The sequence below is a fragment of the Felis catus genome, chromosome D1 (genome assembly GCF_018350175.1).
Source record: "Felis catus isolate Fca126 chromosome D1, F.catus_Fca126_mat1.0, whole genome shotgun sequence".
NCBI classification, from domain to species: domain Eukaryota; kingdom Metazoa; phylum Chordata; class Mammalia; order Carnivora; family Felidae; genus Felis; species Felis catus.
Genome location: NC_058377.1, coordinates 75,916,089 through 75,935,554, shown reverse-complemented (window position 1 = coordinate 75,935,554; position 19,466 = coordinate 75,916,089). Strand labels below are relative to the sequence as shown.

The window sequence follows — 19,466 nt, the reverse complement described above, 5'->3', positions numbered from 1 at the left end:
AGAGAAGCTGCATACTTCTGAGCGCCTAGCACAAACGCAGCAAGTAGTTTACAACCGATGTTTACCTTGCTGTGCTTATATACAGCCTATCACAGAGAAGTACATCCCTGATGCTCAATAAATATTATTTTATGACAACTAAAGTAAACGTAGACATTCTGTACCTACGCAAATGAGGCTACATGTGAGAACAATGACGAATCAAGAGGAGCTAATACACCACCAATCAGCACCATGCCCAGATTTATGGGAAACTGGCAAATGTTTATTAAAGTAATACTGGCCAATGCCAAGCCACTTGCCCAGAAAGTCGGCCAAAGTCAAAGCTTACTGAGACGAATAGGCAGAACTTTAAGTGCAAAGTATAGGGATTTGGATATAAGAAAACCACAGCATTGTGACCTTGAACCAGTTATTGAAACTGCAGTCTCTTTTTCCCTAAGTGAAAAATGCATCAATTCCTTTCTCTTCCATAGGTGGGGAGCTCCTACCTAGGAAAGATGATTCTTTGGATAGTTCAAATGGAAATAATGCTGTAACTTGAGAAGCTCTGCTGTAACTTGAATAGCTCTCTACTTATAAATGAATTATAGAATGGTAAAGCTGGACCAAGGGATAAACAAGGGATTATCTAGTTTAGTGACTCCCAAACGGGTTATTCATTAGAATAACCTCAGAAAATGTCTTTATAAAAATAGGAAATTTCTAGATCCCATGACTGATTTAGAAGTGCTGTGGTGCAGAGTTCAGTACCTTTTTAAAGTCTCAGGTGAGACTTTAAAGGGTGCTCAACTAGATTTGGGAACCATAGATTCTGTCCAAACCCTCTTATTTCACACAAGGGGAAACTGAGGCTGTCGAAGAGAACTAGTATAACCTGCCTTCCAGTTCATGGCTCTCTCTCTATAGCTACTGTGCTTCTGCCTTCTCAACAAACCATCACTCCACTGGTTCAAGGATTTGAGGGCAGGCCGCTCGGGTTCGACTGCGGACCACAGGTACCCACAGGGCCCGGCACCCTGGGGGTGACGCCTGGCACTGGGGTGGACGAACCTGTCACAGAACAGACAGGGGGTCTGCTGCTTGTCGTGGGGGAGATCAGCATCGTCCTCATCCTCCCAGGCGGCCTCGTCACCGCTGTCGGACAGCTCTAGCAGGTCGTCTTCGTCCTCCATAGCACCCCGGCCGCCTAGCACACGCAAACAATTAGCCCTGCCCGAGACGGACACCAGTGCTAGCAGGGCACACGTGAAGCAGAGGTGGGGGGGGGGGGGGGGTGGTGATGCTGCCCCCGCCCCGCTCCCCGCGGCCCTTGCCGGCGCACCTCCTTCACCCTCCCTGCCAGGCCCCACCGTCCGACCCCGCGTCCAGGGGACGCAGCGGGATAGGAGGGTCTTTCTCCCGCCCCGCGGCGGCGCGGCCTTCGGGCTGGGCGAACCGGGTGCTAAGGGACCAGGAATACCCACCCGCAGCGCCCGACGCTAACGAGCACATGGCTGTATTGCCCCGGAACCCCGCGCGTCTGGGGGCGGGGACCGGGCCGGGCAGCGTGCGCGCAGCCGCTTCCGAGCTCTCCGGGCCCGGAAAACCGGGAACGAGCGCCAGCGCGCGGCAGGGCCCAGAGTTGGGGAGGCTCCCGGTCGCCTGGAAACGCGAGAGCGCGCGCGTGGGCTCGGGAGCGCTTCCGGCCCCGAGGCCACGGTTGTTGGTCACGTGAGTTTGGTGGGCGGGGCGAGAGCCCGAGCTCCGCCTCCTGCAGCCTCCGGTTGACGTAGTGCGTGCAGAGTAAGCGCTGAAGCGGGGATTGAACGTCGCAGGCTTTGACGTGACTTTGTCTCCTCCTCGCGCTGCGGCGGGTCTTAGCGGGAGGTTCTCACTCGCGCCCCCGAGCCCAGAGGCGGAGAGACGCTACAGCTGTTTTGCAGCGGGCACCGCGCCCTCTGTGCGTCCCTTATTCTAAGAACCAGCAGTTAGTGGAGGAGCGGCCCGCTTGGGGCGCCCTCTGGTGGCGGAGGCGGCGGAGCGCAGGCAAGAGCCTGGGCCTCCACTCTAATTCCTGAGCTACCTGATCTCCTGCAGCAGGGTGCAGCAGGGTGGGGAGAGGGAACTACAGGAGGCATTGTGGGTGTACAAGAGCCTACGTAGGGACCAAAGCCTGGCGCCGTTTTAAGAATTTTAGTCTTTAAAGTGCAGTGGTTAAGTGAGAGCACAGACTCCGGAGCCGACCTACTCAGTCTGAATCCTACTTCCGTCACTTTGTTACTGTGGTCTTGGGCAAGATCAAGACCTCTCACCGCCGCCACTTCCTCAACTACAAAACGGGGATAGTGACTTCACTAGCCACAAAACTACTGTAGGAATAAAATGACTTGATACATGTAAAGTGCTTAGACATAAGTGTTAACTTGTCCTGAACAATGGGAAGCAGCTGACCCTGTCGGTTACGCGAAGGAGAGATGCTCTTCCATACGTTTAGAAAGTAATGTTACGGCCACTATGTGGGAGGAACACAAACGTTCTCCTACCTCATGCCATTTTTCCTCCTTCTGAGCATATACTCAAGCCACAGAATGCTTTGTCAGGTGGGAGTTGACAGCAGTCACTTCTGTAGGGAATTGTCGCAGGCTTCCAGTCCCAGAGGCTAGCACGTTTATCCCATTAAATGTACTACCTTGGCTTGGGCGTAATCCTGATTTCCATCTCAACTCAACCCTTCACTCTGGGTCCCACCCTCCAGCCTCTGATTTAGAGCGAATGAGGCCTTTGCTAAGAATACTCTACAAATACAAACCACCATTTCTAAAAGTTTCCACTGCCATTCCAGCAGCCCCCACTTAGTTTCTTTCTTAGCACCTACCATTTGCTTGTTTTGTTTTGTTTGTCTGTCTTACCCCCAGCACTGTGTATGAGCGTAAGGGCCTTGTCTCTTTGCTTTCATTTCTCTGGCACATAAACATGGTTTAACTCCTAATAGGTACTCATTAAATTTGCTGAATGAAAATGATGCCCTGTATTGCTAAACTCTTCTGAATGTATTCCTCTCCTAGAGGACAGTATCTATCAAATATTGGTTTCCCACAGGCCTCAGTATATCCTCATAGGGTCCCCTCATTTCATGCCTCCCTTCTTGGAGCCCACGCTTGTTATCACCCAAACCACAGGCTCTTCAGAGTCCAGCCCCAAAGGAACCCCGCCTGGCAGGAGCAAGATGTTCCCTCTCCTTTCTGAAGTCCACATCCTAAGACCCTACCCCATCCTAAAATACGTCTCTTTCCTAGGTGACTGAGAATGGGAATGTCCAGTCCATTCTACAGATATACCCTCCCAATTAAAGGGGATAGCCTTTATCCTCTGGTGTTCACTGAAGCTTGAAAGGTACCTGGCATCCCCTAGACCCTGTAAAAATTGAATCACTCAAATCACTTTGTTTCCCTCAGCACAGAAGTTAAGACAAGTTTCACCACTACCCTTTGTTCCTGGATGGAAATTAACACTGTGTACTCTTCTTGACTTTGACCCTTCCTTCTGCATCTTTCTTTCTTTGTCCATAGTTTTTCAAGTGTGCACCTTGACATACACTTCTACTGGCTATGTGAACATTTTATGGTTAATTACTACAGGGATCCTAGACCCTATAAAAGAAACCACATATTTCAATTTTATTCATCCATAGCATGTACTAATCCAGTCACAATTAATGGAACTTCCTGGAAATACACAGATACTGGAGGCTTTTATAGAGCAGTTACAAACATAAGCTATGCAGTCAGGCTGACTTGGGGTAGAATCCTGGCTCTGCCATTTCCTAGCTTCAGGTCTTCAGCTTCAGACTTTGGGGCAAGGCGCTTAACCACAAGGAGGCTCAGTTTCTCCATCTAAGATATGGGGATAATACTCAAACCTATAAGGATTATAAGGATTGTTGGAGGGTTACAAGACACATAGCATATGTAAAGGCTGGCACTTGATAAATACTAACCAGTATTCTACCACCCAACTGACCAAAATGCTACATATTTCCACTAATACTTGGACATTTCCTAACCATATAAGAGGCACCCAGGACTTGTTCATTTATTTTCCTTCCTATGTTTAACTTCCCCATGATTATACAAGCGCAATTGTGTAATAACTTTTATTACATATTCTAAAGAAGTAGTAAGGCACAATGTTCCTTTACACAAATACAGCAGTCAGCACCGGGTAACTAAGAAACACAAATATGACAATTTTGGAACAGAACTCTCCTGCAAAATATGAAAGGTCTGTACTGCTGCTCTGACTGCAGACAAGCCTTTCAAAGCAGGCCTCCCCACCAGTGGCACCAGAACCACCAGGGGAAGCTAAAACAAATCAACAGATCGCTGTGCTCACACCCTGAAGATTCTGATTCAGAGGTTGAGGCACAGCCTGTGAATCTACTTTTGAAAAGCTCCCTGGGTGACGCACATATACGGACAAGCAGGCTCTGCACTGCTGATGCAGAACACAATAATTTTTTTATTGGATCTGGCAGCTGAGAATAGTGAAACCGCAGTGAAGACACACTGACTTCTTTTAGACACCGAGAGTACCAATTAGGTGGTGAGTGTTGCATTTTACAGGGGGAAGCATTTCCCCAGCGTGGTCACGGCTTGAGAGAGTCATCGGCTTTTCCCAGGTCATGGATGGCGTTATTATCCAGCAGTTCCTTCTTCTTGCCACTTGGGTTCACTGCGTTGTTCAGCATTGCCCTAACCACAGTTGCCACCGGCACAGAGTGCCAACGGGCCCAAGATTCTGGTAAGGAGCCAAAGAACTTCCTAACCAACCATTCACCTGGACGAGATTCTTGCCTATCACACAAGAGAAATCTAAAGGGAAAAAGAAAAACCGAGGAAGAGATGGTTTATTGTACTCAGACCACAGAGGGTGTTATGAACTGAACGGTGCCCATGCCCTCCCCCAAATTCATGTTTAAGCTCTAACACCCAGTGTGGCTGTATTTGAAAACAGCGCACTTATGAGGGTAATTAAGGGTAAACCAGGTCATAAGGGTAAGACCCTGATCTGATAGGACTGGTATCCTTACAGAAGGGGGAGAGATAGCAGAGATCTCTCCATGTGCACACAAGGGAAAGACCACGTCAGGCCATCTACAAACCAGGAAGAGAGGCCTCACCAGACACTAATTCTGATGGCACCTTGATTTTGCACTTCTAGCCTCCAGAATTGTGAGAAAATAAATCTCTGTTGCCTAAGCCTCCCAGTCTGTGGTGTTATTCTGTCATGGCAACCTGAACAGATTAATCCAATGGGTAAAAGATATTTTGTTTGGTGAATGAAGAGGACTTTTTTTTTTTTTAAGGCAGCAAAAGCTACCCAGGAAATTCCAGACTACTCTGAACCTGGCACTACCAAAGTGTCCGCCCTTTCCTCCAAAGCCAAAGGTATGTTCTTCAGAGAAGCAATCTATCTCCAGCCAGCTTCTTTCATATCGTCGAGAGCTTAGTTGTCAGCCTCTTCAAATGAAAAACTAACTTCTAGGGAAGAATGAACAGCGGCATACTCATGGGCAGGATGAATGCTTACCCAGGCCTAAACACAGAGTAACGTTCGAATTGTAATTCTTCAACCCTCGCTTCCACTTCTCCCTGTTAATAAAAACCAAATTTTAGCATTTAATCAAGAAGACCAATGCATCATAATGCTTAAGAGGGAATACCTTGGGGTTTTGAAGATAATCTGCTTCTGGAGGTCGAATAATTATAAATATCCTTATCCAGAATTTTAGATTCTGGGAAGTTAAGGAAGAGATCATTTAATCTTCATAGGCAGTAGAGAGTTCAAAAAGATGTACTGAATGAGAGGATGGCTGCATGGTCAGCCCGGCCTCTCGTGTGACTGATTTTAAAATAGGTCCAGAGGGTAAGTAACATGTTAGGCGTTCAACCATCAATGAATAACCTCCCCTTAGTCTAGAATTAATGTCGCAGGCTGATGAACATCAACCTTTTTTGGTTTCCAGGTAGTTCCAGTGAAGTCAGAAGACCCACTGATCCTCTACATTACTGTCTTCCTAACAAATCCCATCAAATTTCAAGAGACAGTGAGATTACATCTACATGATGGCTTTCAATTAAATTTGTTAAACAAACTATGAATTTTCAAGCCAGACATCTCTATGAACAGAAATGCCAGAGGAGCTCAGGCCATGGGAACGTCTAAAGGCCGTGTGGATTCAGTGGCATGAAATCCCCCTCCTTCTTGGCCTGTTCATACCATTCACTCGGCACCTAACCTGACGCATCACATAATCTTGGGTAGTTTTAAACACTTGTGTAAAATTAATGTTTTTGACTATATTTACAGAGCTCTGCCACCTTCACCACCATGTAAGTTTAGAATTTTTTCATCACCTTCCCCCCCAGAAAAGCCCCACACCAACCAGCATTCACTCCCATCCCCTTCCCACAAGCTCTATCCAACCACTAATCTTTCTGTCTCTATAGATTTGTCTATTCTGGGTATTTCATATACATGGAATCATACAAGTTGTGGCCTTTGTGACCAGCCCCTCATAAAGTTTTCAACGTCCACCCATGTTATAGCATGTGTCATGCCTTTTTTATAGTTGAATAATACTCTTTTGTTTGTATATACCACATTTTATTCATCCATTCATCAGCTGATGGGCATTTGGGTTGTTCACGCTCTGGCTATTATGAAAAATGCTTCTATGAACATTCACATGCAAGCGTTTATGTGGACAAATCCCTTAGTTTTTACAAAGGTATGTTTTGTCTCTATCTGCAGCATGCATAAAAGAGTTAAGATAGCAGGCTGAGACTCTACTATCTTAGAAAGGACCACTTGACCTTTGGCTTGTCTCTAGGAACTTGGATTTCAGGAGTGTCCCTGTCATTACCCAACCGGTAGGGTAGTTTATAGCGCCTAAACTGCTTGTACAAACAATGTGGTTTATGCTGAACACTTGGTTTCCTTCTGGAAGTTTATAATTTTTTCCAGGCTCAGGGTGCCAATGTGACTGACCCAATAAAAACTCTCAACTCCTGGGGTCAGAAAGTTTTCTCTCATATTCTCAACATGCACTGCGGCAAAATTAAGCCTGTGCGACTCTACTGCGAAAGGACTCTTGGAAGCCTGTGCCTATTTCCTCTGGACTTCACCCCATTCATCCTTCCCTGTTTACTGCCTTTGCTTTCCCTGTAATAAATTGTGGCTGTGAGTGTATATGCTGAGGCCTGTGAGAACTTCTCGCAATTTGCCAAACTGGGGGCTAGCCTTGGAGATCCCCAAACAAGAAACCTTGAGGGCAAGAGCCATACCCAATAATAAAATATCACCTACTCAGGAAGAGTTTAAGAATCACTGCCTCGAAGTCTCTTCTCATGCTAAGATTCCATGCTAATATTCAAGACCATAGCTGCTACATCTTATTTCATAATTACCAGATACTCCACAGGGGGAAAGACACTGGGAATTATCTTTCCAATCACTCCTGTTTATTAAACATACCCGTGCAAAAAACAGTCCCTGTCATTATTTAAAAAAAAAAGAATCTAATGCATTTAATGCCTTTCTGTATTATTTATAATTTTACATTATTTAGTATTGCCAATTAACCAGGGTTCTCCAAAATATATGAAAGACAGAAATGTGCACAAACCTTAACTTGCATATATAAAAAATTGCTCGACTTATCAGCTCCTTTAGAGGACAGCAAGTTAAAATGTTTGCAGCCTCCAGCTTTTGCCAGCTCCGCAGACTTGAGGACATAATCTCGATCGACACGAACAAATCCTTCCTGAGGGTGAAAAGGATGGGAGTTATTTCCAAAAAGCTGTGAGTTCATCTTAAAGATTACTATTCAGGTTGGGTGGCAGGCCAGGAGGCCTGCAGGGGAATGGGGATCTAAATAAAATGCAACCAAGCATAGACCCTGGGAAAGACTCCAAATATGATCCTCAGGATAGACGGACCAGCTTTAGCAGCGAGGCCAATGAGAAAATAAGGACGGTGACATGGAAACACAGACACCAAACAAATCTGCAAGGAGCAAAAGGAACGGTAAGGTCAGGCTGAGAAACTGCTTTAACTCACACATTTCTCTGTCTTTTAATAACTTTACAAGCTTACAACCCTCTCTCTCTCTTCTCTGTTTTGTCTGTGTCAGGTTTAACGTACAGGGTCTGAAGGCAGAGCCGAGAACACTATCTGGGCACTACCAGAATGAAGTCTATTTAATTTCCAATTTTTGTATATGTTTTACATCATACTTTACATATTAATGAAGAGTGAATCCTCAAATTGTTTTACTGAGAGGTATATGATCGGGAATGTTTGGGGGCCCCCGGTCTAGACTCAGTCTGGTGAGGGCAGTGGCTGGGTCTTTCTTCTTAATTCATATCTCAGCATCGGTGTGTGCCTGGCACACAAGAGGTACTCTAAAAATATCTGAATGAACGAATACAATCCAACAAAAGAAGAGAAAAGGCAAATCCAATTAGAGAGAAAAAAAAGAAGAACTAAGTAGCAATAAAGGAGGAAGGGGAAGCATGGTGCAAACAACAGAACGGAAACTCACTTCCAGGGCCTAACTAACGGAAGGTCACATGCCGGTACCCAAAACACAGAATTCCATCAAGTAACGGCTTCTCAGGACCAGGATGCTGGCATCCTCGATCTCCACACGGCTGGACAGGAGTCTAAAGCCTAGTGAAGCTGAACTTCATACACACCCACAACTCTATGATGAGGTTTTCTATAATGACAGTTCCAAATCTGAAGACCATATTACTACCCTGGTGATTTTTTTTATTTTAACTAAAAATTTTCCCTGTAGTAGTTTTGGATCCTACATGTTTTATTTCGTAAGGAGATGTTTGTCTTGCACCTCAGGAAGCATCACGTCCAACCCCGTCATCATGGAGATGTGAAAACAAGGGCCGGTGTCTGGTGAACTTCCTTCTAAGAAGAGAAAGCTGAGAGTGGAATGCAAATTCTTGACTCTGAGTGGTGTCTCCATTGTATCCATCTTCCTTCTTATCTCACACTGCCTCCAGCTAACGACAATGACTAATTCATAACCTGGGGGGGGAGGGGGGGGGAGAATAATGGCCCCTCAAAGATGTCCATGTCCCGACCCCCATCCCTGTGAATATGTTAGGTTACACGGCAAAGGAGAATTCAGGCTGCAGGTGGAATTAAGGTTGCTAATCAGCTGACCTTAAAATAAGATTATTCTGTATTATCTAACTGGGCCCAATTAGTCACAAGAGTCCTTAGAGGTGGAAAAAGGAAGCAGAGAAATGTGAGGAGCACTCAGTCCCCTGTTGCTGGCCCTGAAGATGGAGGGAGGGGACGGTGAAGCAAGGCATGCAGGCAGCCTCTAGAAGCTGGAAAAGGTAAAGAAATGGATTTCTCCCCAGAGCCTCCAGAAGGGAACACAGCCCACTCGACACCTTGATTTTATCCCAGCGAAATCTGCGTCAGATTTCTAACTTAGAGACCTGCAAGATGATACATTTATGTGGTCCTAAGTCACTAAAGTTGAGGCAATTGGTGACAGCAGCAATAGGAAACTAAGAGATTTCAGTTTGAAAACAACAGGCCCAAGCAAACTTTTCCAACTTTGTATAAAAACAGATCGTAAAGGTGAACATGTCGTGAACATAGAGCTCGATGAATTTTCATAAACTGAACATCTTCTGCAACCAGCTCCCAGATCGAGAACTAGAACGTCACTCCTCCCCCAAAAGCCTCTCCTGTCCTTGGTCATCACTGACAGTACATTTCCAACTACATCCACTACCTGCAGGGCAGGGCTACGTTTCTGCCTTATTCGAGACAACAGAAACTTCACTCGGTCCCCACACGTCATCACCATCTCTTTCTGTGTTGTACACTTGCACTTTCATTCCTCACAGCACACTCCCCTACACACTCATTCCAACTCACGATGCTGCTCTTTTACACCAGTATGAAGCAAACGGAGTTTACGACTCAGCTCATCCTGAGAGAGGGATGGGATTTCAGGGCCAGTCTCCGAATTGAGATTTTACATGTGCTGAGCGTGTGCCAAGAAAAATAACCCAAAGCTACAAAGAAAAATTCTAAAGCCCTCGGCTCCTCTTCCACATCTATTTCTTCCCCTCAACCCCACTCCCCAAACTCTGATTTCAATAACAGGTTCGTTATTCACAATGAAATTACAGAGTGGACTAGTGGAATAAATTCCTTTTTGTCTTTTCAGTTGTTTTAGCACTATTGCTTGGGAGCGTTATCATAGCTGTCGCTGTTAAAATGCTTTCTCTTCCATCGGCTTCTGTAAAAATAAAGGAAAGATTCGGCCAATCACAAGTGCCTGGACCGACGCTGTCTCTCTCGCTTAATCCAGGGCCAGTAAAGGGATAATTTGATTAAACTGAGACCCTAATTTATTTGGCTTTAGTTCTGGATCAACCTCTCCTTAATAGAGTGCTGCCGTCTCCAATTGTTAGATGAAAATTAGAGTGACATAAATGCCATGGGACTTTTTCAATCTGATTAGTCCGCTAAAGCACATCAATACCACCCCAGCCATCACACTCTGGCGTCCTTCCTTTCACCGGCCCGGCGAACAACTGACAACCACTCCTTGCAGGACGAGCACCCACGCTGCCGCAGAGACCCCCACGCTTAGCCCGTCATCCCTGCTCAATGGGCCCTGTTGACAAGGTGCCCATACCTTTCTCCATTGCTGTTCTCTGGACAAAGCTAAAGATTGTTTTATTAGCAATCAATGGCTGTTAATCCAAAATGATTTCACAAATCCTCTGAGCCCTCAAGCTGATTATAAATACGCATTTTTCCAAGCCCACAAATTTTGAATTTCACTTCCCCCGCCCTGATGCATGGCCTTTTAGCTGTGAATGAAACTCAAAAGCAAAGGGGTCAACGGCTTTCAAGGACTTAGAAACCAAACTTAAACGTGGATCCTGGTGACAGACTCGGAGATACCAACCCACACTAATTTTCTCTGGAGTGAGGAAGATTCCATTTAGAGACAGGAGGAAGCTATCTTTGAAATCTTAATAACATCCTTTCTTGTTCTCTAACTGCACAAATAAAAAAAAAAATAGGAGAAACAAGCTAAAACAAGCTACTTCATATCCAAGAAACACAATTTTTGGAAAAACAGTGTTTAGTTTCCCTAACCATATGGCAGGAGAAAAAGATATCTCTTCTGAGAGCATTTACATCCATTCTGTTATAGCCGGTGTGCCTTACTTTAAGCTAGAAAAAAGAATTGATCAAATAAGTTCCCGCTATAAATTTCCTTTCCCAGCACCTGCTCAAAAGAATAAGCACAATGTAATACAACTCGGCAGACATATCTTCACAGGCTCCACAAACATCCAGGGAGACATATTCTCCAATGACTCTTTGAATCGTATTAAAATCCAAAGCTACTAAGTATTTCTTCTCATCTTCATTACCCATGTCTCAAAAGTGGGAACACTGTGACTTAAGATACAACTCGTCCTAACAAGGTATTTCAGCGCTGACTGGCATGGTCCACGAGCCTGCCACAACAATTCAACATCTGGGGCCTCCTTCTCCAAGGAGGGAGGATCTATCATCCTGTAAAGGGGCCCACTTAGCCATATTCCTGCTTCAGATTCTTTTGCAATCCAGCCCATAAAATTAGACTAGAAACCAGAGATGCTGACAAACAACAAATGGCATAATCTGAACCCCGTCTGTCTGTGTCCTGGAGGGCATCTCTGTATTTGATGCACAGCGCGCGGGAACCAAGATCTTGGTTAGAGAAAAAGCTCTGGAGAAAAAAATAAAAATCAAACAGGTACTGAGATTCCTGAGTTCATCTCTACGTTCTCACAAAATGTTTCCAGTTGTGGCATTCTTCTTTCTGTGTGATGGAAGTCAAAGAATTCTGCAGACCAACGGGGTCTCAGTGGTCACCTCCTTCTCATTACCAACGAGGAGGCAGTGGCCCACGGGAGCTAACCAGGACACCCATGGCTATTTGGTATCCAGAGCCTCGAACCAGCGGGGACCCTATCACTTCACGAGCACCCTCTCAGGCATCAAATTAAACAGTACAGATTACGACAGGAGTCAGAGAGCCTTTCCTATAAAGGATGAGATCGCAAAAATTGTCAGATTTGCAGGCTTATGTTAAGTTACACAGCTCTGCCAGCAGGGCACAACAGCAGCCACAGACAACACATTAGGTAATGAGAACAGCTGTGTTCCAGTAAAACTTTACTCGTGGATAATGAGATCTGAATTTCTTATATTTTCACGTCATGACATATTATTCCCCTTTTGGGTTTTTTTTAGTCATTTTAAAATACAAAAACATTCTTAGCTAAATGGGCTGTAGAAAAACAGAAGGGCTGGATGTGACCCACAGTCTGTGGTCTGCAACCTGGATTAAAAGAACGTATCATTAGAATCAGAAGCCAGGAGACTCTAACGATGCCTAATAAACGTTACAATCGTTCCATGAATCACATTAACGGCATTGTGCATTCAACAGAATCCAAGAACCTGGACTGCGAGGAAACAAATGAAGAGGTGAAACCATATTACACCACCTCAAACTCACTAACCGCATCCTTCCCTTAATATACATAAGGGGAAAGCACTACTCTCAGTGACATCTGTGAGTTTTTGCTCCACAGCCCAGGACAATGTAGATCTGGGTTTCAAAGGGTATTTCAACCTTCCCTAGCACACGAGTGATGTATTAAAGCAAGGTGAAGGCCACCTGGGGACTACAGCACCTAGAAAAGCAGGCTCCTGAAAGCAGGTCCAACAAGAAGAGGAAGGTTGGCTCGCATCACAATCTCCCAAGGAGCTTGCTAAAAATAAGTTGCCAAGCTTCCAACCTTAGAAATTCTGATCCAGCAGATCTGGGTGGGGGCCAAGTAAGGAAGCCACTGCACCGATGAGACAAATGGGGCTTGTGAAGGTGAAAAAGATCAGCACCTAACACGACTAAAGGAAATGGTTATCCAAACAGCTGATGAGGCTAACAGACCTATCCTAGCTCCAGTTTCAAGAGAAATCTGGGTTGACTGAATTTTATGGGTTGGAATGTTCTCCCCCAAATTCCTGTACTGAAGTCGTACCCTCCAGTACCTCAGAATGTGACTTTATTTGGAAACAGGGTCATTCCTGACATTATTGGTTGAGGTGAGGTCATATTGGGTCGGGTGGTTCTTAATCCAATTGGACTATTGTTGTAAAAAGGAGCAATTTGGACACAGCCACACACACACACACACACAGGAAAAACGCCAACTGAAGAGACACGCAGAGAACACGGTCATCTATGAGTCAAGGAGAGAAACCTGGACAAGTTCCCTCCCTCACAGCCATCAGGGTAACCAAACTTGCCAACACCTGGATCTCAGACTTCTAGCCTCCAGAGCTGTGAGACACTACATTTCTGTTGTTTATGCCACCCTGGTTATGGCACCTTGTTATGAGAGCCACAGCAAATTCAGACACTGAAGATCATAAGGAGGTAAGATGGCTACTCAGAGTGTCAACAATGAATGAGACAGAAACCATGAGTTTCTTGGAGTTTCTCTGATGGAAAGTCATATCGCCGAGGAAAAATGTGGGGTGTTCCAGTTACCAAACAGCTACAGAATGACACTAGGCTTGCATTGGCTTTACAGTATTCACCTGATGAGCTCTTTTTCTATAGAGAGGGCTGCCAACTCATAATTCGGAGTAGGGTGAGCTTGGAAATCCACAATCCCCCTTCAGACAACTATTATTACCCAGCCACTTGTGAACTGTCACCTCTTTTAAATTACCTAAAGTTGTCACAACCCCCAAACTTTATATTGCCTCCAATCTAAATTAGTTTCAAATTAGAAAAAAAAAAAAGACTTCCTGGAGGAAACGTCAACTTACTTTCTGCCACTATCCTCTTGAACCATTTAAACCCCAACTCATTTCTGAGATTATAGCTGGCTTAGGGGTTATTTCTCTTGCTTCCCCACCAATACTTCAAACTGATTTTGGAGAACAAAAGGTATCGAGTAGCCTGAGGGTGGGATGGGGTGGGGGGAGGGGAACCAACTCCATCTAAAAAAATATTCTGGATAGGGAAGACACCCGATTCCTCTAATTAAAACTGCTTTACGTGATTTGAATACATCAAAACAATTTAGACTTTTTCCTGGAGCATCCTATAACGAGATTTGCCTTGTGTCATGAATATCAACTGCTCCATACCTAATGCAGTGTTTTTTATTTTGCTGAGTCACCACCAAAATCAGGTTGGCACTTGAGACAGTTCAACCTGCAATGCACTAGAACAAAAGTTCTTCAATGCTCTCAGAGGGCACACTGCTTGTGACTGGCCCTGGGACAGAAAAGCCTGCACCAGCTGCTGAGCAGGAACATGACCCTTTCTAGGAGACACAACCTGCCCATTCCCGGGAAAGTCCAATTTCTCTATAATCCATACTTTCCAGCACAGAGCTCAAACCCAGCTGGGTTCCAAGTGGACATAAGAGAACTGCAAAAATTTGGAAATACATCCTTACCGAAAGCATAAATAGAATTCTTATTTGGATCACCAGCAGGCCCAGAGAAACACATCTGAGCTAAACCCCTTAGCTGGTATAAACCAAGAGTTCTTAGTCATGCGCTCTCCTAATGGTGCTGATGCGAGGGCCTGTGTATAAATCTATGATAAGCCCCCATAGCAGCATTGTGGTCCTACATATTTAATAGATACATTTAGCTCCAGCAATCTTCTGCCAGAGGGATAAACTATAGTCAAGGTATATATCAAGATGTATTAACACCTGCCCAGAATCTACATAGTAAGCAATGACTTCTAACTAGGTAGTAAACTATGACTTCTGGACAGAGGCCGATGCAATTTAGAATACCATTAAAAAGAAAATAAAACATGGATTAGAACAGTTCTGCGTCAGTTAAGGCTGAATCACCACTGGGGTTGAATCATCGCCGAAGGCTGAGTCATCACCAAAGGCTAGCTGAATCGTGCCTCTGTTCTGACGTCCTATATCGGAAGTTTAAAGCTTGGCATGAAAATAGGTTCCAGCAAATCATTCATGTGAGAGAGAACGCTTTAAGTTTAAAACATTTATAAAGAAAAAAAAAAGTTTACTGCCAACAGCATGAGCCAGTTACTTTGACTCAGACATAATGGTTTGCCTTCATCAGGGGATGTGGTGACAGCAATATTTGCAAGAGGCAAGACCTTGTAAATATTTACGACATCTCTCAGCACGAGGACTGAACTCAAGGATTACTTTGAAGGAAAGATAAATTTATCAGTACTACCCAAAGAGTAGTAAAAGCTAGGGCAGCCTATGAAATCTTAAATGATAAGAGCTTATTTACATTTAAGCACCACAAACATAAAGAAAAAGAGGAAGAAAGGAATCTTTGACGTTACTGGCCGGCAAAAGGGAAAGGGGTCTATTTCTTCCTTACCGCCCCGGCTTTTTTTCTGGTGGTACCCAGGCAACAGAATCCAACATCATGACCTTGAAAGGCAGAAGCGTAGTCATCCAACTTTTCAAAGTCCACCACTTCTTGATTCTAGACGACAAGGACAAAGCTGTACATAACTTGATGTTATTAAAAGACAGAGAAAAATACCCCTCTAGATTTAAAGAGTAAGTTACAGAACATTATTGAAGAGGCTGCCCACTTACCATTAAATTTTGCGAGCTCTCTGCTCTGGCATCTCTTTCTCTTGCCAGTCTCCTTCTATCTTTTCCACGTTAGACTATTTAGCAGGGCAGATTCCTAGGTACGGAAATTGCGATGCCACATAGTGTTTCTTTTACTTAGTAAGAAACCTCTGAAAGGGCCAGAGCGGCACTGGTGCAGAGTGGCAGAAAGCTGGGGCATTAGACATTAAGCATGGACACATTTAGTACTTTATACAGAATTAATAAGGTACTGGGTAGTTTTTAAGACCTATGACCATAGGATTGTTACAGATACTATTTATAAAATTGATACTTTGCCGGGAGAAAAACCAAGTTTAGTAACATAATAGAAATTCAATTAAGGGAAATGCATAATCATATTTTTTAAAAATTTTGCAAGCTCATTTTCTCCCACTAAAAAGTTATTAATCTGAGTTCAAAATCAACAATGCACTTAGATGTCCACAGTATATATAATTGGACTATAAGTGATCCCTAGATCTCTAAAGTCAAGTTCAATTATCATTTTCTCTCTGGAAAAATAAAAGACCTGTCTATACCACCAGAAGGGATACCAGTGAGGTATAATTTCAGGGCAAGGAACGGTGTTTGGAACCTCAAAGACCTAGGTTCGACTCGAGCCTGCTACTTACTAAGCCTATGATTTTGGCCAAGTTATTTACCATGTGTCTGTTTTTCCACCAATAAAATGTGAATGATAATCTTTCCTTCAGTCCAATTCATGAACCACCTATTTTAGAATCGGACAGTGAGTGTTTGATAGAAAGGCTTCTTCTTAGGTGTTGCACCGATACTTCTGAAGCAGAAAATGCCCTTGTAATAAGCACCCTCAGTAATTTTCATGCTCACTCAGGTTTAAGAACCTTCATGAAACCTCATAAATTTGTTGTGAAACCTAAAAAAGAAAGATTGAGGGATGCCTGGGTGGCTTAGTTGGTTAGGCATCAGATTTTGGCTTGGGTCATGATTTCGTGGTTTGTGGATTCGGTTTGTGGGTTCAAGCCCCGCATAGGGCTCTCTGCTGTCAGCCCACTTAGGATCCTCTGCCCTCCTCTCTTTTCCCCTCCCTAACTTGTGTGTGCACCCTCTCTGTCAAAATAAATAAAGACTGGGAAAAAAAAAAAAAAGATTGAGAAGTTCCCATCACCCAGGAGTTCAAATAAAATGTAGTCTTCCTTCCCTAGTAACAACTCTTTCAAAAGGATTTTCAGGGCACTATGTGCAATGCTGAAGAAAAGTATGTTCGCATTAAGTGCATAACCAAAAGATGTGCCACCAGAACTCATTTATCAAAGCACAGAACTCAATTTCCGTTTTTAATTACCAGGAGTATTTGACATATTCCATGAAGGCAGACTATGAAAACTACTTATTACCTAAGTCTGAGCAAAGATGTCCATTTTAAATAGAAAAGTCCTGGTGGACATAAGCTCTATGCAAAATGACTGACCATGGGTATTCAGGGGGTTAAGAACATGTATAGTGAGACACTTGTTACCTAGAATGTTCCATCTGTGAAGCCTATGGGACCAAGTTCTGTAGTTGTGGGGTCTCAGAATTACATTATAGTTTAATCTGCCACAGTTCACAACTCCCTTTAAATGAGGAAAGGAATCTCTACAAAGCTCAGACTTCAAATATTTAGGGGAATCTGGCATGTATCATTTGGCTAACCATGTAAGCGTGGCAGTGCAGAGAATATTCCACTTACATCCACAAGGCTGCAGCCCTGGGAAGTTAAGAGGGCAATCTTATCAGTGAATAATCGCACCTTTCATTGCCATAGACTCTGCTTGCAATTCACTGACATCAGCATTGAGTGGACAGGTAAACAAGACAAGCAAAGTGGTTTAGAAAATTGCCCCAGGTTACAGGTCTGCTTCTAGAACCCAGCTTGAATGGCCCTGAAAATGTGCTCTTCTCTGTCCCCCCAGGCCCCATTACAATCCAGGCCGGCCTTACAGGAGTCTAGATTGAAAGAAGGGCTTTGCCCAAGGTCACACAGTGAGTGGGTAGGCTGACCTGGGCTTAAAACCGCGACAAAAACTTCCAGAAAGGGCTCTCACAGACCATTCTTGGCCACATTCTGATCACCTCTACCACTGCACAGGAAATGTTCAGCCTTTAGGCTTAAAAATATGTTCACTCCGCAGAATCGCTGCAAATACATTTTTGAGTCCCAGCTAAAATACCCACCACATTTTTATAAGCTTCCTCATCGAAGGTGAGCTTTCTCCGGCCAATGAGCGTGACTTTGGAAAACAGGTTCTGTTCCAAGATTTCTTTTAAGAGCACTCTGCCGGTTTCCCCGCTGGCCCCCAGAATAAAGACAGATTTATTCTGCATCCTGAAGTCTTCCCGAAGCTTCGGCAGCGCCTCAGTCTCAGCCATGCTACAGAAATAACATCGACAGATGTGGTCTTGGGATGTGTAAAGGATGGCCCTTGCTTATCCTGGGGAACAATGGTGGTTTATTTGTTCTAGAAAACAGTACTATTTTTCTCCGCAGTCTGGGCCCAGGGGAAAGTGCTGAATCACCTGCAGGGCGTGGCGCCCTGGCCGTCCGCGCACCTGAGTAAATCTACTGCTCGGAAAGGGCCCTAAGGAGAATGCGCCCAGGTGCCACGGCACCCATGGGCCTGGTTCTCCACCAGTACCTCCGGTTCCAACCCCTCCTTCCTCTGCCCACTGGGATGCAGGGGCCTAGCTCGGTCCCCTGCACGGAGGGGTTACCTGGAGCCGGCCCCCGGCCCCGCGTCCTCAAGCCACAGCAGGAGCAAGGCGGCCAGCAGTGCCGCCGCCGCCGCCACCGCGCTTAGCGCCGCGGGCCCGGGAATCAGGGAATCCCCCCTTCCCCGCGGATCCGCGTCCCCTCGCCCCATTCGGCGGATGCCCCTCCCAAGTGCGCGCGGGGGTCGCCGGCGGCCGAAGCGCGCGCCTACCCGACTACGTCTTCCGGTGATTTAGCAGAGCCGCTGCCTCGCCCCGCCCGGGGGGGCGGGGCCTGGGGGGAGGGCGCGGGGCGGGCCGCGAACACGTGCGCAGCGCGGCTGGGTGGGAAGCCTGGAGACTGTTTCGTAAATGTCAGCCTTCGCCTGCATCCTTTTTTCGACCTCCGTGCCGCCGCCTAGGCTAAGGTCGCCCTCGTCCAAGGCCTCGGCCAGTAGACGCGACCTTCGCTGGTCTTTTTCTAAAACGTGTCATTTCAGTCGTGTATTGGATATCTCTATCTCGAATTCACCATGACAAAACCTTAACCGTTCCCATCCAACCACCCCAAACCGAAATTAAACAAACCTCCTTGCCTCCCTTGGGTCTTGCTTTGCCTATACATTCTCACATCCTCACCCCTCCTCTCTCAAGTCAGAAATTTGGGCTGTCCCCATTGACTCCTTTTTCCTGGCCTTTCCACCGTCCAGATTAATCTGCAAGTCCTGCCATCTTATCTGGCTTTCAGACATTTCTCTTGTGTAATTCTCGCACCAGAGCTCACCAGTAAAACTGGTTTCCCTACCCAGGTCCCAGATTGTGAGCCAGGGTGATCTTCCACACCTGATCCCGTGGTTCACTCTCCCAGATCAGTGGTGTTTAGAACATAACAATCTACATTGGGCCTGCCCTGGATCTTGAAGTCCTTGTCAGGAATTAGAATCACAAGTAGGAATCTGAACAACAGAGATAGACTGCGTTGTAAACGTTGGTTATTTGGGGCTGCCCTGCATT

General features: G+C 45.3%; 2 protein-coding genes across 3 annotated transcripts in view; both read right to left on the bottom strand.

Moving 5' to 3' along the window:
* The window catches only part of PRMT3 (protein arginine methyltransferase 3), a 143,193-nt gene extending 141,489 nt beyond the window's left edge, over positions 1-1,704 (bottom strand). The window contains exons 1-2 of the mRNA XM_003993064.5: positions 1,467-1,704; positions 1,054-1,189 (exon numbers count right to left, since the gene is read on the bottom strand). Of these exons, the coding sequence (XP_003993113.1) occupies positions 1,054-1,189; positions 1,467-1,494 (164 nt within the window). The 5' untranslated portion in view covers positions 1,495-1,704. The remainder of the gene's footprint in view (positions 1-1,053; positions 1,190-1,466) is intronic.
* A 2,773-nt stretch (positions 1,705-4,477) lies between these two features.
* Positions 4,478-18,781, bottom strand: HTATIP2 (HIV-1 Tat interactive protein 2). Of its 2 annotated transcripts, none has more exons than XM_023239648.2 (6): positions 18,686-18,781; positions 17,940-18,135; positions 15,499-15,606; positions 7,670-7,807; positions 5,572-5,633; positions 4,478-4,853 (listed from the first exon to the last, which is right to left on the bottom strand). In XM_023239648.2, exons 2-6 carry the CDS (start codon positions 18,132-18,134, stop codon positions 4,628-4,630), a joined length of 729 nt encoding a protein of 242 aa, XP_023095416.1. In that variant the 5' UTR covers position 18,135; positions 18,686-18,781; the 3' UTR covers positions 4,478-4,627. The 2 variants fall into 2 exon arrangements, with proteins under 2 accessions (XP_023095416.1, XP_006937202.2); XM_006937140.5 differs by lacking the exon at positions 18,686-18,781 and adding an exon at positions 18,477-18,638.
* Positions 18,782-19,466: the final 685 nt, after the last annotated feature.